General features: G+C 46.3%; 1 protein-coding gene across 7 annotated transcripts in view; it reads right to left on the reverse strand.

Annotated features, from left to right (window-relative positions):
- The window catches only part of LOC111074875 (band 4.1-like protein 4), a 60,632-nt gene that overhangs the window by 1,769 nt on the left and 43,381 nt on the right, over positions 1-15,482 (reverse strand). For 2 of the 7 annotated variants that reach the window (XM_022367850.2, XM_022367851.2), the window contains exons 9-15: positions 14,511-14,789; positions 12,206-12,652; positions 11,740-12,138; positions 11,390-11,674; positions 11,187-11,327; positions 10,977-11,123; positions 10,630-10,756 (exon numbers count right to left, since the gene is read on the reverse strand). In XM_022367850.2, coding sequence (XP_022223542.2) covers positions 10,630-10,756; positions 10,977-11,123; positions 11,187-11,327; positions 11,390-11,674; positions 11,740-12,138; positions 12,206-12,652; positions 14,511-14,789 — 1,825 coding nt within the window. Of the gene's footprint in view, positions 1-953; positions 2,640-2,779; positions 3,487-9,336; positions 10,757-10,976; positions 11,124-11,186; positions 11,328-11,389; positions 11,675-11,739; positions 12,139-12,205; positions 12,653-14,510; positions 14,790-15,482 lie in introns of those variants that run through there. The other 5 variants (XM_022367846.2, XM_022367845.2, XM_022367844.2 and 2 more) reach the window with 5 other exon arrangements.

Here is a 15,482-nt window from a genome sequence, read left to right on the forward strand (position 1 = left end):
TCTATTTTGTTGCTGCTGCTGTTGCTGTTGCTGTTGTTGTTGTTGCTGTGACAAAAATGCGTAAAGTTTTGTGCTCCGTCCTTTTGTTGGTTGCCCCTTTTCGCCGGTTGCGTGTGGCCTAGCTACAAGTCGCGGTGGGGCCCAAAATGGTCGAGTCGCTGTGAATCTAGGGGGTCGAATCGCTAGGCACTTGGTTGACAGAGGGGGGCCACAGGGAAATAAGAATTGTCGTTGTTGTAGCAAGGTCGAATGCGCCGACCCTTTGTGGCGTGTCATACTCTTTTCAAGAGCGAGCAAGAGTAGTTTCTGGTGAAAGTAAGAAACGAATACTGAGAAAAAGCAAAAGAAGGGTGCAAAATCACAATGATCATTCTCCTATGTACAGTAGAGAAAATAACGTTTCTTTTCAATTTTATGTTTCGAATTAAACATTTAAGTGCTTGGAGTTTCGTCCCTTGATTCCTTTTCTGAGCATTTTCTAGAAAGTGTAACCAAAATTTCACCTATGACCTAACCAAAGAACAACATTCCCTTTCAACTGTTGGTATATTTTGTCCTCCAGTCGCCTCCACAACTTTTGTTTATTTGGCTCCAAAGTATTTCTATGATATGAAATGTTTGCCTTTTCTGTCGCTGGCTTGTTGTTGCGACACCATTGCGCTTTTTTTTTTGTGCTTTCATCGCTTATTTTGTTGTATTTTTTTGGGTGGGTTATTTTTGTTTTGTGGCCTGTTGTTTTGTTGAAATTTGTATTTATGCCTGCATGTGAGTGGATGGAGGCACAGAGACATGGGGTCCTAGCCATCGAGCCGGCAGAAATATCATTTTTCCGGCTCGCTCTAGCCCGGGATCGTATATTTTAATGTTTGTGAGGGTCTGTATGTGGGAGAGCGTGTGTGAGAGTGTTTTGTGTCCTATCATATTTTCATATACATGTACACATTTATGTGTGTGTGTGTGGGGTCTTTGTCTTGCTGGTGTCCTGAAAATTATGTATATTTTCAGCACTTTCGCTTGTTTTGTTTCTCGCTTATCGAGTTTGAAGGTCATTTACTTGCAATTCCCATTTCAAAGAAATGTCCGTGGTGTGTGTCTGTGTGTGTGTGTGTATTCCCCAAGCATACGTATATGAATGTTGGTTTGTCTGCTCGCCTGGCTGGGCATTTAATTTGTTGTGAAATTGTCATTTTGTTGCTTCACTGGCTGCGTGCAATGCGGCGTATGGGTAATATTTCTGACTGAACGACAATATATAGCCTACTTTTTCGGGGAGTGCCTTAATGAGGCGCACAGACCACACACACACACACACACACACACACACACAGAGGAATGATTATTTTGGGGGATGAAATGGCATCCAAGGGTCGAGGCCAAATTTAAATTGACATGTTTAAAGTCAATTTGCCCCAAAGTTTGGCTCGTAAACAACATGGCAGAATCTGCCTACCATTCACATCCCCCATCCACTCCAATGACATTAACCTATTCATTTGTAAATAGGCTGTCGAATTTCCTAGTACCATTCGCCCTGTCTCTTCCAGCTTACATAAATATTTGTGCGTTCCCAGTGTCTTTCGAAGCGTAAAAACGTCGAGGCAGTTGATGCAAAAACCAAGGCAAGGACTTTGGACTCTGCAGACTCTGGATGTACAGACTCCCGAGATGGAGGCAAACAACGATACCAACGGCGTACGCATCGCAGTCAAATCAAATGTAAATCCAAAATGAAAGCAAGAACCGAGTGAAATTGAAATGAAAATGAATGTTTGCCTGAGAGAGGCTTTTCCCATTGTTGTTTCCCTCCCACGATTGTTATCGTTGTTGCCTGCCACCCACGCCAACGCCAACGCCTAGCCCCAACCCCACTTGGGGTTGTCGCCTGGAGGCAATTGAAAATTGGCAGCTGACAATGCGAGGGGAAGCGAGTGCAAAAGGCCAAAAACTGTTTGGGGAGATCCCACAGAGACTCCGATTGCAGAGCTCCGTAGGCCTAACGGGCACATTAATACATAATTTATAATGTTTTCGTTCCGTTTTGTTTTTCGTACACTTAAAGGAGATGTCTTCTGTGTCGTTGATGGGGATTTTATTTTAAATTTTGAACGGATATTCAATAAAGGTTAAATGCGTAAGAAAGGATGTTGGATGGAAATGGAAATTAAATAATAAGCAATTTCATCTTCAGCATTCACGGGGCTCAGCATTCAATTCAAGTGGATTGGTCATCAGACTCATCTGGAGATTATTTAATAGTAAATGAATGAGGGTTATGCATACGAAAGGATTTTAGGAAAGGCTTCTCTCTTTGGGCATAGCTTAGGAGTAAAAATCTTAATCATGTTTAGTTTCGGAATAGATTTCAGTGTGAGGATGTGTTCAGCATGAAAGGAAATTGAAATAATAAGCAATCTCTTCTTCAACATTCCCAGGGTTCAGTTCAAGCAAACATTTCAAAGCTTCAACTTTAACTTAATCGGGGATACACAATGTCCTTTATAGGTTTGATTTAAGCCGACTGAAACGGGGAAGGGAAAGGACTTAGCAGAATGCAATTTCCAACTAAAGGGTAGTTACGCTCATTGTTTTTCGTTGTTGCATGCAGGTCAAATAAGTATCTGAGTAACTTGTCATGTTAGCTACAAAAAGAAAATGGAAACAGAAACAGAAACAAAAACAGAACAGAACAGAAATAAGTAGAACGAGTAGCATTGTTGCCACACATATCAAGCGGCGGATACAATCGAAACCGAAAAACAAACTGAAAATAAAAACTTACCGTCGACTACTTTGGATAATTGGCGATAGGATTATCTCTAAGCTGGAGGAAATGTTTTGATTTTGTTGTAAATTCGAGTGCAAGTTCGTAGGAGTTGTTGTCGATGATGCTGCTGCTGTTGTTGCTGCTGCTGCCACTGCTGTTGTTGTTGTTGTTGAGGTGCTTGGGGCAGCTACGTTGGACGGGGGGTCGCTAGTTGGAGCATTCGCATTCGCAATGGAATTGATACTGGTACTGATATTGGTAGTGGGATTGGTATTGCTACTGGACTTGACATTCGTATTTGTATTTGTATTTGCATTCAATGTGGGACAATTTAACGTTTGGTTTGCTGTGGTAATTGGCCCTAGCTGCTGCTGCTGTTGCTGCTGCTGTTGACCACTGTAGACATTCGCATTGCAATTATCGAAATTAATATTGGCTGCCGCTGTTCCTGCCACTGCTGTGTGGCACTGCCGCCCATTGTTGTTGATGGCGTTGTTGTTGCACGTATTGTTATTGGTGCTATTGTGGCTGCCGGTTGGTGACATCAAAGGTGCATCTGCATCAAACATATCCTCAGCCTCGGCTGCCTCATCATCATAAATGTCGTCTGTGTCTTCGGTCTCATCATTGGTGGTCTGTGCTGCATCCTGTTGCATGGCTTCCAGCACCATCATTGCCTCATCTTCCTCACTGCAGGAATGCGACGACGAGTGCGTCCGTATCTAATTCGATTTCGGGGTTGTTGGTCGAGTGGGGGGGGATTCGTGACGGTTTCGAATTCGGGGGTAGTTCGGTGTGGGGGATGTTGAAAATACAAACAAGGTTTAGCTTTCTTGCAGGACTGGGGTGGCTCTAATCAGGCTCTATTGACCAGTATTTTTAGCACAATTTTGCATGCACTTACTCGACTATAGTTTATCACAATATGTATAACGATATCAGGCCACAACTTACGACTAATATAATGATTATGGATATAGGCAGACATAGACATTGGTGATTAGAGACTCGGAGACATGCATGACATGCTTCATTAAACGACTATGTAAATCATATTTAATACGAATATCTATTGACAAAATCAACAAAAATTTTATGCTATTTTGGATTTAAATTAAATTAGAAGAACATTTCCCCCTCTTTCTAACTCATTTTCTGCTTATAAATTTATCATGAGCGCCGCGGGCGTAACCTGTCCCGATACACAATTTTAATTACACTCAATGCAAAGCAGCGGAAAATATTCGAATAACAACGGGAGCAACAATGCCGGATGCCAATGCTAATGGTAATGGCAACAAAAGTCCGCCTGATTGCACTCTCTATGGAGAGGCCAGTGGTGGCATGTTGGTGGTCGGTGGCCGGCGGCCAAACAGCTGAACAACCGCATCAGACCACGCACACAGGTGGTACATAGACAGCTATGGATGTATGTATGTTGGGTTGGTCTTGCTCCCCCTAACCCATTCGACATTCGCCATTCGCCATATGCCACACGCCCTGCGGTTTGCTCTTGATTGCACGGCGAATAGCATAGAGCATAGAGCGATTGCTTTGTTGTAATACCAATTGTAGCTGTAGCTGCAGATGTATATGTGGCAGGGGTTAGTTACCGCACATCTGGTGGGGACTGGACGGCACTTTAAGTTTCCTACAACAAATATCTAGTTGAACAAAAACCGAGTTTATTCAGACCGAGAGATCTTCTAAAGCATTCATTATTATAGTTTTTCTATCGGATATGTACCAACCTTATTTAAAAATGTATATAATTTAAGGCTCCCTTTCAGCTCCCAGATTACAGCCGTGAATATTTAAATAAACATTTATTTGGCTTTATATGCACTATGTTTCAGTTTGTATTTATTTTACTACAAATATTACCCCAATTGGTTCTGCTTTTTCGGGCTTAAATTGGCTCTAATTTACTCTTACAAAATTTGAAAATAGTTAGTTAGTCAACCTGAGCAAAGGAAATTACTGAAATAAAGCTTCTACTAATTTCCATTTATGAAATGTATTAAGCCATTCATCCGGCAGACATGTGTGGCAACTAATCGCATTGAATCTCACTTCCTCTGGCGTTTCTGCCTCAGACTCAATACACTTAAAAGCTCATTCACTTCCGCTCAAGACACGTTCTGCTTTAGCACATTTGATGCCTTTATGATTCCAAGTTCTTTGGCAAAAATCACACAGATACAAACACACACACACAGACACAGACAAACACACTAAGGCACATACACAAAAAGGAAGATAAACAGGCGGGAAAAAGGCTCCAGGTAGTGAGAGATCGACATATTCATTTGTAAATGAAATCAGAAAGGTGCACAAACACACTCAGAGACCCTCAAAGAGAGCCCCTAGGACTCTATGGGAATGGATACGGGATATGGTATAGGGTTTTGGTTCGGGCTTGTGTCTTCCCTGCACTCACTTAAGCTTAAGGCCTTTGTGTTGCTTCTGGCTTATGCTTTTTGTTGCCAACTACAAGTTTGTTGCACACACAACTTATGTATACAATATATATACATATTTTGTGTATAGAATTGGATTTATGCGTCCATGTGTGTGTGCGGATGGATGAGCATGAGGAAGGTTCAGAACTTTGTTTGATTTTCTATTAATTAAAATTGCATTCAACTTGAAAATCGTATTTGTTGCCTCACAGGAAACACACCACACAGACAGACAGAGAGGCAGTCAGAGAACAGGGAACAGAGAAACTTATCTATTATGCCTCATGCCAGGGCCACGGCCAGGGCTAGGGTGGGCGCTGTGGCACGCCCATTTCCATTCAATAATGAACTTTGAATTGTAGCCTAATGGAAACACGTACAAGATTGCTTAAACAAACTTGAAGAGAAGCATTGGCCAAGGCCCAAACCAAAGGAATTTAATTAATTTTCTTCGCCCCCGTTTATGGGTGTGTATGTCGATGGGGCTTTCAGAATGGGGCATATGTGTGTATGCGTGTGTTCGTGTGTTAATTGGGCTCAGTCCTATGTTAAACACGCCCTTGGCATGCCAGCCACACAGACATACACACACGAGTATAGACACGCTAATGCATCAAATTGTGTGGCATAAATGTTGGCGAGTGTCAAACGCCCCCTTCATTAACACGCGGCTAACAGGGAGGACACGAGGACAAGGCTGCTCAGTTTATGGCATCCAATGTCAGGGCTCGTCCGACCTCGTCTAGCAACTGTCACCATCAAAGATAATTATTACCTACCAACCTTTGTCCCATCTGCTTAGTTCTCTTGTTTTTTCTAGTGCACCCCCATGGGCTTCAATCCTTTTTCCCAGCTATGCATAAAACATTTAAAATATTTGCGCTTAAAAAAAAAATGTGAAAAATGCACACATTGAATGTGAATGCGATGACATATGCCGCCCGCAGGCGAAAAGACAAAAGAGCGCTTAGAGCCAGAAAAAATACTGAATACTGACGACTGTTCTCTCTCCAATTCCCCTTTTCAATCCGTCTACATCCTGCATAATTAAATCATCGCCGGATTCCGGGAAAATAAAAATATTATTTGTTCAAAGTTTTACCTTTTGTTCAACTTTTTCTATATATTCCGCACTATTTGTCAGGGTAAAAATGGGTTTTTCTGCCAATAAATCAATTGGCAATCACAAATATTTTTTTATAATTATTTGTTGTGAGCACGTTTTTTTTTGCCTTGCAGCTGTGTGAAAAGCCAGTTCGTTATTGTTTTAATGTTACATTGTTGTCTAATGGTTTAATATTTAATGGATTTCTGGTCCATTGGCCATCCGTCAAAGCAAAGGTTGTAATAATGTTATTGAAACGGAATATACATATATATGTACATGCATATGTATGTACCTGCCATTTGGCTATTGTATTTAAATACATTTTTAAGCTTTAAACTACAGTCTTTTCTATTTCTTTTGTGAAGAAATATTTGATGGAGTTCGCTTCACATGAGCAGCTCTCAAATTTGTTTAATTGATGAAATGAGTAAATTTATTCGGCATTGGTCCTACGAACCGCACCTCTGGCTTTTCAATTGCCCCTCCCATCTTTAACATCTTCTCCTGGTAAGCAATTTACCGACCAAATCGCTTCAGGCCAAAGCTTTCTCTAACTTTGTTGCTTTTATTGTTTGCCAATTGTGTTAATCTAGCATTTGTAAGTATTTGGCTCACTCCGCATGAATGTGCGTGTGGTGGGGCCCTCAGGCGGCAGGAACAACAACAGGACCAAGAACATGGCTCAGAACAATGGATATAACAACAACTGCAGGCGTTTTACACAGGACAAAACCCTCATTGGAGATCCTTCCTGCCATCCTGGCATTTTGCTCTCCAAAAGTGCTGTAACCCTTGAAACAACAGCAGAGCAAATGGCAGAGACAACAACAATCGAAACTTTTGCCACATTAAATCAGTAAATTTATTGACTTAACTGCTTTTCGGGGGAAGGCGAGGACATGCCACCATATCCGACCATCATACCACGCCCTCAACCCGAAGGCACCCACAGCCCACATTCTCCCACTGACTGAGGGACATCGTTTGAGGGTTGTCAGCAGTGGCGTTTGTCTCTTGGCCGCTGGCTGCGCACTTTGCCACTGTGGCCCAAGATGGTGTCCATGTGTCCTGCGTCCTGTAACCTCCTATCTTCGTGTCCCCGTGTCCCGGTGTCCCCGTGTCCTTGCGCTCATGTTTGGCCTGTTCCTTGCCCCTTGCTGTGCTGTCATAATTTTTGATTTGCTTGTTTTATTTGATGTCCTTGCTGATGTCGTTGCTTTTGCCAGGCGTTGCCAGGCGGGTTTCAGCTCCAGTTCTGGGTCTCCTCTTCACTAAGCTGCTTCCCAGCTTACGAAAAACAATTTTGCAAAATTTATTTTATAGCAAAATTATGCCAAACATTTCGAAAATGTTTCTATGTACTCGGGTTACTGTTGGCTCTTGGCTGTTTTTGTTGCTATTCTGGCCATTTGTGACACACGCACACACACATCTATGTACATATGGGTATATCCTCTTACGCACACACACACACACACGCACACTTATTCGCATATATATGAGAGTGGGTCGTGAGATCCAAGGAGCTGCTGCCTCTGGTGGAAGCTGGCACAGAATTTATTTTAGAATTGTAAGTATTTTTGCTCTGGTAGCTACAAAATTTGTGCCATCAGCTTTAGTTGAAATTATTTGCCCAAAAGTTCCCCCACCCCGCACCTACAGAAGAGAAAATCTTGTCTGTTATAAAAACTTGGATAATGTAGCGCAAATAGTTGCTTATTATTTATTCCCTTTTATTGCCATGCCTTCCATCTTGAAGTCCCTTACCCTCCTCCTCATTGCTACTGTTTCAGCCTTTTGTCTTGACTCTCTCTCTCCCTCTCTCTGTCTTACTCGTGACTCTGTGGGGTCTTTATGGGTCTTTTACTTTTGGGTAATTTATTTGTGCGCTAAACAAAAATTAGTTGGAATATTTCAGTTGTTAATTAGGCATGCGTGAAATTGGGCAAAGTTCTAGCCATAGCATACTTTTGAGTTGAGCAAAGTTTTGGCTCAATGATCTGATTGGGGGCATGTTTATAGCTGGATTCCTTAAAGTTTGTCCAAAACTATTCTATTGGCATTCGTGTGCCGCCTAGTCAAAGGTTCCGACACACAGAAAAAGACTCCCTGGAGTGCGGAGTATCTTTCTCACGCCTTAAATTTAAGTTAATTAAATTTCAGTCTATCCCGCAATTCAGATAGGAGCAAACGAATGCGGAGTGCGAGTGTGAGTTTATATCCAGACATGGACTCGCTTTTTGATAACACACACACACATACAAAGAGAGAGCGTTGGGTTAGAGGGCACTCATGAGGGAGTGTATAAGAGATAAGTGCGCTTGTGGAATGGGGACACAGACACAGAGAGGGGCTCCCAGCCGGATCTCACTCCAAATGTTTACAATGAGTCTTACAAAATAATCAACATAAAAGCTTCAGTTACTTATTACGCTTACACAAAGCCATATACTCGTACGAGCTTCGTTATAGAAATACAAACCCAAAAAAATACAAACAAAAATATAAAAATCACAGAAAATACAATTTTGTGCTAGAAAATTAAGTATACGTCATGCAGTCAAGAGGCGACTCTTACAACTAACTTTATACGTAGTTATATACGAGCATATGTACTTATGTTTAGAGATACTTATAGTAGGTACTATGCACGCTTCAAGTGAAGTAAAGTGCTCTGCTCGAATGCGATAATGCCAATAAAGTACGGGATTCAATTAAAGGGAGACGCGGCAAAACACAAACTTCAACTCGAAAGTAAGGAAATACTTAAAAAGTTGGATGCAACTTAGCGAACAACAGAACATGCAACAAAGGGAAAAAAAGAACACAAGTTGTTGGGACAAGACAACAATATGAGGAAGAAGAGACAACGACAACGACAAAGACAAAGACAAAAACACAAAAACAGAAAAAGACAACAACATCGAGAACGAGAACGTGAACAACATGCGACAGGTTTACGGCTTACACGCAACATGCGACGGACCTCAAATCTTACTCACAGTTTGCTGCGTGGAGGTGACATTCGATGGGGCAACATTCTGTCCATGTTGCAGATAGACTAATGGACCGCCAGCCACCGACGACGACGACGACGATGGCTGCCTCGATGCCATCGATTGCATCGACTGTATCGACTGCAACGACTGCATCGACTGCATCGACTGCATCGACTGTGGCTGCTGTACAATGGGCGGCGTTGACGTTGACGGAGCGGCTCCTTTGTCAAACTGATAGTACATGACATCGTTGGCGGGCGCCGAGCCGCCGTACAGAGGCGGTGGCGGTGGCGGCGGATCGGCTGTCTGGGAGCCAGAGATGTGATATGCGGTGGGCTGCTGCTTGGACGATGGCGATCCCCCAGGAACACCAGCCGCAACAGCAGCAGCTCCAGCGCCCGGCCCCGAACCGCCCGGCATTTGCGGCATCTTATAGTTGTAGATGTAGGGCCGCTCGTACTCCGCCCCATGGATGTAGGACAAGAAGAGATCCGACTTGGCCGGCTGCATCCCATAGCGGCCTGAAGCTGTGGCCTGGCCAGAGCGCTGACCCGGGGGACGACTATGCCCAGAACTGGTCACGCTGCTGCTTGCGTAGTGCAGTGGATAGCAGCTGGCATTGGCCAACTGGGAATGACCTCCGCCGCCGCCTCCACCTCCGCCCGTGAGCAGCTGGGTCTTGGTGATGCTCTGGCCCGAGAGACGGCGCGTTGGGACCCCAATGTCCGACTTGGCGTCGCGCCTCTTCACCTGCGCCGCGCTCGTCGAGGGCCCCTGATAGTAGTACGGGGCCGCCGGGTTGCTGGGCCACTCCACGAAGCTGCGTTGCCTGCTGAAAGCACCACCACCCCCAATAGCACCTCCGCCACCAGTTGATACCATGAGATTGCTGCTGCTGCCACCGGCGGTGGCCACGCCGGCCCCTGCCATCGATCCCGATCCCGAGCCCCTGGCCAGGGCATTGTTCAGGCTGAACTTGTACTGGTTGTTCTCAAACGTCGTGTAGTGGAGCAGGCGATTGGCGTGGCCAGCCGCCGGCGACTGCATCGGGTTAGTTGCATTTGCTTGTGGATTTGGGTTTGAGTTCGGATTGGGGTTGGGGTTGGGATTGGGAGTCGTGTGACCATGGCCCGAGGAAGAGGATGCACTGTGGACTGGCGCCAGGCTGCCTGCACCGCCGCTTGTGGGATTAGTGGTCGATGAGGAGGAGGCGTATTTGTAATTGGACTTCTGCTGCTGCTGTTGCCGCTGCTGTTGGGCGAACAGCGAGCGCTGCTGCTGCTGCTGATTACTCACAGTCTGTTGCATGAGGCTGTTGTAGCCGCCATTGGTGCCGCCTCCGGCGCTGCCGCCCGACTTTCGATGGGATCCGCTCGAGGCGCCCGATGATTTGTTGGTGCCATAGCGTGTGCTGTCACTGGATCTGCGAATGAATGGATATATGTATGAGGAAAAGAGACGCATTGGGGATAAGCATAGGTATGTATCGAACTAAAATGTCTGATATCGATAAAAAATCGAAAAAGAAAATTATTTAAATTTGCATTCCGATAATTCAGTTATATATAAAAGAGTTTATGCATTTATCGCACATAATTATCGATAAATATCGCTATAAATAAATCATTTACAATTACACTTACCTTTCTGAAGAGTAGGCATAGTCCTGATCGGCGCCCAGACCCGAATCTGTGTGCTCATGCGAGACGCGTAAAGCAGAGTTCTCCAATGGACTGAGATTCGAGCCAGTGGGTGAGATGAAGTCACCCATGCTCATGCTGGACATCATTCTATAAGGAGAGAGACACTCTTAGTCCGAATACCAAATAAAAAATTCTCTATCTAACACTTACCGAACCAGTCCATTGTTGCGTTCACATTCGCGCGATGAAATCGTGCTCGCCGATCGTATGGATCCGTTCTTGGGGGCATTGCCTCCCGCGCCGGCCCCACCGCCGTTAGCCTCGTGCGGATGCGAACTTTGGTAATAGAGCCTGAAAGGCGGCTCAACTATAAGATCCAGCCGCTATATCTGCCTGATCCTTTTCCTACTCACCCTCTGATGCGATCCACGCGAATTCTCGCCTGGCCCGCACTGGTGGAGCCACTGCCGTTGGTTATGGTGTTGCCGGAGCCCGTGCTCTTGGCGCCCACGCTGCTCTTGCTGTTGCTCTTGTGGATCTTCAGATTGGAGTTGGAACGCTTTGAGGTGGTCTCCACCACCGTGTAGGGAATCTCCCTTAGCTGCTGCTCCGACATGCCCTCGGTGTCCACCAGATCGAACTGCAGATGCTTGGCCAGCTCGCTGTTCCACATGCGACTGCGCGACTCCGAAGGAGATCTATGGAAAGAACTTAGGATTGAGCATCATCTGGAGGAAAGGGAAAGGAGTATCCCTTCACTCACTTGTTCTTGCGATGCCTCCTCGACTTGTGATGCGAGTGCGTGTCCGAGTGGCTGTCGTTGCTGTGCAGACTGCGGGCCACCATGCTGCTCTTGGACACGGCCGCCTGCTGCACGGAGCTCTGCCCAAGACTGGCCTCCGCCTGTCTTCGTTGCACCTCGCGCCACTGCGTGGTGGAGTCGATAAGCTCGGCACTTCCACTCCTCATCGAGGAGCTGCGATGTCCGGAGTAGCTGCGTCCCCGGGTGCTGTCATGATCCGAACCGCCGGCCGAGTCACGTCGATGCCTATGCGAGCGGCGATGCTTGCGGTGATGCGAGCGACCCGACCTCCCCGAGCGACCTGAGCCCCGAGAGAGTTCACTCTCATTGTCGGAGGTGCGACGATGGCGATGCTTGTGTCTGGAAATTGGTGGGGGGGATTGGTTGCTCAGAGACTTTGCCTAGAGGATCTCCGCTGGCGACTCACCTTCGTGTGGATCTGGAATCGTTCGAGGAGTGACTCTCTACAGAGCTGGACCTATAGCGCTGCTGCTGATGCGAGGCGGATGAGGAGCTGGCCCGCTGCTGGCGGTGGTGGTGCGACGACGAGGAGGACTGCTGGTGGGGATGGTGGCTGGTGCCATGGCCATGGCTGTGGTGCCCATGATGGTGATGATGATGCGCTGTGCTGGCCGATCTCACGGAGCGCGGACTCGAGGGATTGTGGCCGAAGAGGGATCTTTGCTGCGACCTGGGCCATGGGGCACTGCGCGTGCTTCGCGGCGAGTCAGGTGTCTGGAGGTTGCCACCGCTGTTGTTGTTGTAGCTGCTGGAATTGTTGTTCTGTTGCTGCTGGGCGGACTGCTGGTGGCAGGGTCGGATGCCCAGGCTGGTGGGAATGCTATACGTGGATCGGTAGGGGCTGTCATAGTTGCTAGAGGAGGAGCAGGAGCAGGATGGACAGAAGATAGTCGGATAGAAGAGATGGGGGATCAGTCTCGCATTATTTTGCCATAAATTTAAATTGTTTAACATAAACGTTGATTAAAGTCTGCGGCATTGGGGGCCATTTAGGCTGTCGGAGGAGCAGCCAACGCTATGCAGAAGAGGATCGCCTCAAGTCTTGAGCCTCGAACATCGAACTCCCATCTGCAGGTCCAACTTCAACTCCAAGTGGAACTCCAACTCCACCGCCACCGCCACATCCAAGATCGACACAGACAAATAATGCGCGTGTGTAAAATTGAGTAATTGCCGCACTGGCAATCAGCGGGCAATCATTTCGTACTCTCAGGAGTCGTCGCCATTTGACTTGGACTCGCATCCAGAACGTGCCTCTGAGACTGAGACGGAGACAGAGACGGAGACAGAGACGAAGACTGAGAATGAGACCGAGGCGTGCCTAGTGATTTATGCTCCCGCTTCGTTTTGGTCGTTTCGATCTCGCAGGAGGCAACTTGATTGGCCTGTCCCGGCTGCCTGATGTTTGGGCTTCTCTTTGTTTGCAAATGATAAATGACGTGAGCTATTTGCTCATCCCAATCCCCAATCCACAATCTCAGTTCTTCCTAGGAATTGCCTATGCTGCCTGTCCACCGATTACACAGCCAGACACACTTTGTACGGATCGGGATCGGGATTGGGATTGGGATTGGCTTCTATTACCTTATTTAGACCCTCACCTGAGCGTGTAATTTATGCATGCAGGAAGCGAAAGAGGGTGGGCAGCACAACACTTACACTGACAGCAAACACTGACAGCAGAATGAGTGGGAAACTGCTGACTAATTCTAACTGCTGTTCTAGGATCTGTGTTATGTGGGTGGTGCGTAGTGTCCTTACTATTTTTGGCCATAAATCTCATTGCATGACTCAATCTCTGTCTGTCCTTCCGCTTCACTTAATCGCTGGTTCGCAACATCCTGGCAACGGTTTCCGCTGCCCAGAAAATCGACTAATGGCTGGATTTTTATTTGTCTATATAATTTGATGTGCACAACCATAAAACATTTAATAAATGTTGCGTCTAGACAATGTAACTGCCTTCAAAATGGCAACTAAATGGATTTTGAACACGAAATTCGAAACAAAAAACCCAAAAGAGTACCCCATAGCATGGGTCAGGGCAGTTGAACGAGGACAATGCCAAGCAGTTAGCAATCCATATCCATCCCATCCCATTCTATACCCATACCATCCCATCCCATTGCGTGGTTCTGTCAAACACAAACATGAAATGGATGGTTATGGCAATGCGAATGCGAATACGAATGATGAAGTGTTCTGGCTGCATTCCTTTCAGATTGAACCGAGCGAGACAATCAAGTGAGCCGTGCCACCAAATTGCAATTGGATGCTGCCCAGACACTCTGTGCAGAGTTGTTGGCCCCCAAAAATATGTTTGAAAATTAAAAACAGATCAAAGGGAACGACTCTCGAACTCGAATGGGCCACATGAGAGCTCTTCTTCCGGCGGGAGCGGCGGGAGCAGCCTCTCAAAATTATTACTACAAAAAATAAAACTGGCGAGCACACACACACAAACACACACACAAAAAACGTATCCCAAAAAAGGGACAACTACGTCAAAGGAAGTAGCAGCAGCTGCAGCAGCAGCAGCTTCATAAATGGGTAAAAAAATACACTAAATACAAAAAAAAGGAAAGTACTAGAGAGGGAGAGAGAGAGACTAGCAGTAGAGTAGTACTTTCTCTGTGCATATGGGCGATGGGTAAATCAGAACTTTTGTGCTTGGAATGAAAACAAATGATGGACATTCGGGGGGTACTCACTTGGAGATGTTGCCCAGACCTGGCTGCGGCAGCGGCCTGTTGCCCATGTTGATGCCTCCGCCTCCGCCTCCTGCTGCTGCACTGCTGACGACTCCTCCGTTGCCAGCGACTCCGCCTAGAAGAGCTCCTCCTGCTGCTCCGTTGGTGCCACCTCCTTTGTGGCTGTTAAAAAAGTCATCAATCACGCGTCTGGGCTGGCGCTTGGAGGGCACGCGAGTAAAGGCTGGCGGGGATCGTCCGGCGGCCAGTGCATCCTTCTCCGTTTGCTTGTCCGGGCGACTTTCGGGTTGTTTCGGGGTGTTGTTCGGGGTGTTTGGCGGGGGGTTGGTTGTGGCAGACATGCGAGTGGCGAGTGTTGAGTGTTGGGCACAACATAAAAGTAGGCATAAAGGCGTCCAAAAATATTAACAACAGAAATGGGGAAAAGGCAAAGGCAAAGGCAAGCGCAAGAGGACGAATCAGAGGGCAAGACTTGCTCTAGATGGTTTCGGCTAATAATGAACAGTGAACCATAAAAAGGTTGTAAACCAGGAGCAACAAAAAATAATAAAAACGAAAAAAAAAACTTTCATTTGTTTCACAAATTAAAAACGCCAAGACCCTTGGTTTTTCCTCTGTCTCGTAAAATGAGAGCCAGAGCCAGACCCAGACCCAGAACTTTTCTTCTATTTTTTGGCTACTCTTGTGGTAGTACACTCTCTCCTGTCGGCCAAGTTAATAGTTTCGTGGCCACGTGAACTCGATTTGGGGGGTGGGCAAGAAAGTTTAGCGCAGCAACTAAATGGTCAGCCGCAGTCACCGCAAATGTCTGTCATAAACATGTAGGCAGGACAGAAGTATGGACTTGGCTCCAGTTCCAGGGCCCCCACCCTATTCGAAGCCCAATCCCCTGCCACATTCGTCATGCACAATTTGCCTTGCATTTGGTCAGCCCCTTGTGCGCTGTCCTTGTGCTGGCGTGGCTTAGAGCCG

The sequence above is a fragment of the Drosophila obscura genome, unplaced genomic scaffold (genome assembly GCF_018151105.1).
Source record: "Drosophila obscura isolate BZ-5 IFL unplaced genomic scaffold, ASM1815110v1 contig_192, whole genome shotgun sequence".
Classification (NCBI taxonomy): domain Eukaryota; kingdom Metazoa; phylum Arthropoda; class Insecta; order Diptera; family Drosophilidae; genus Drosophila; species Drosophila obscura.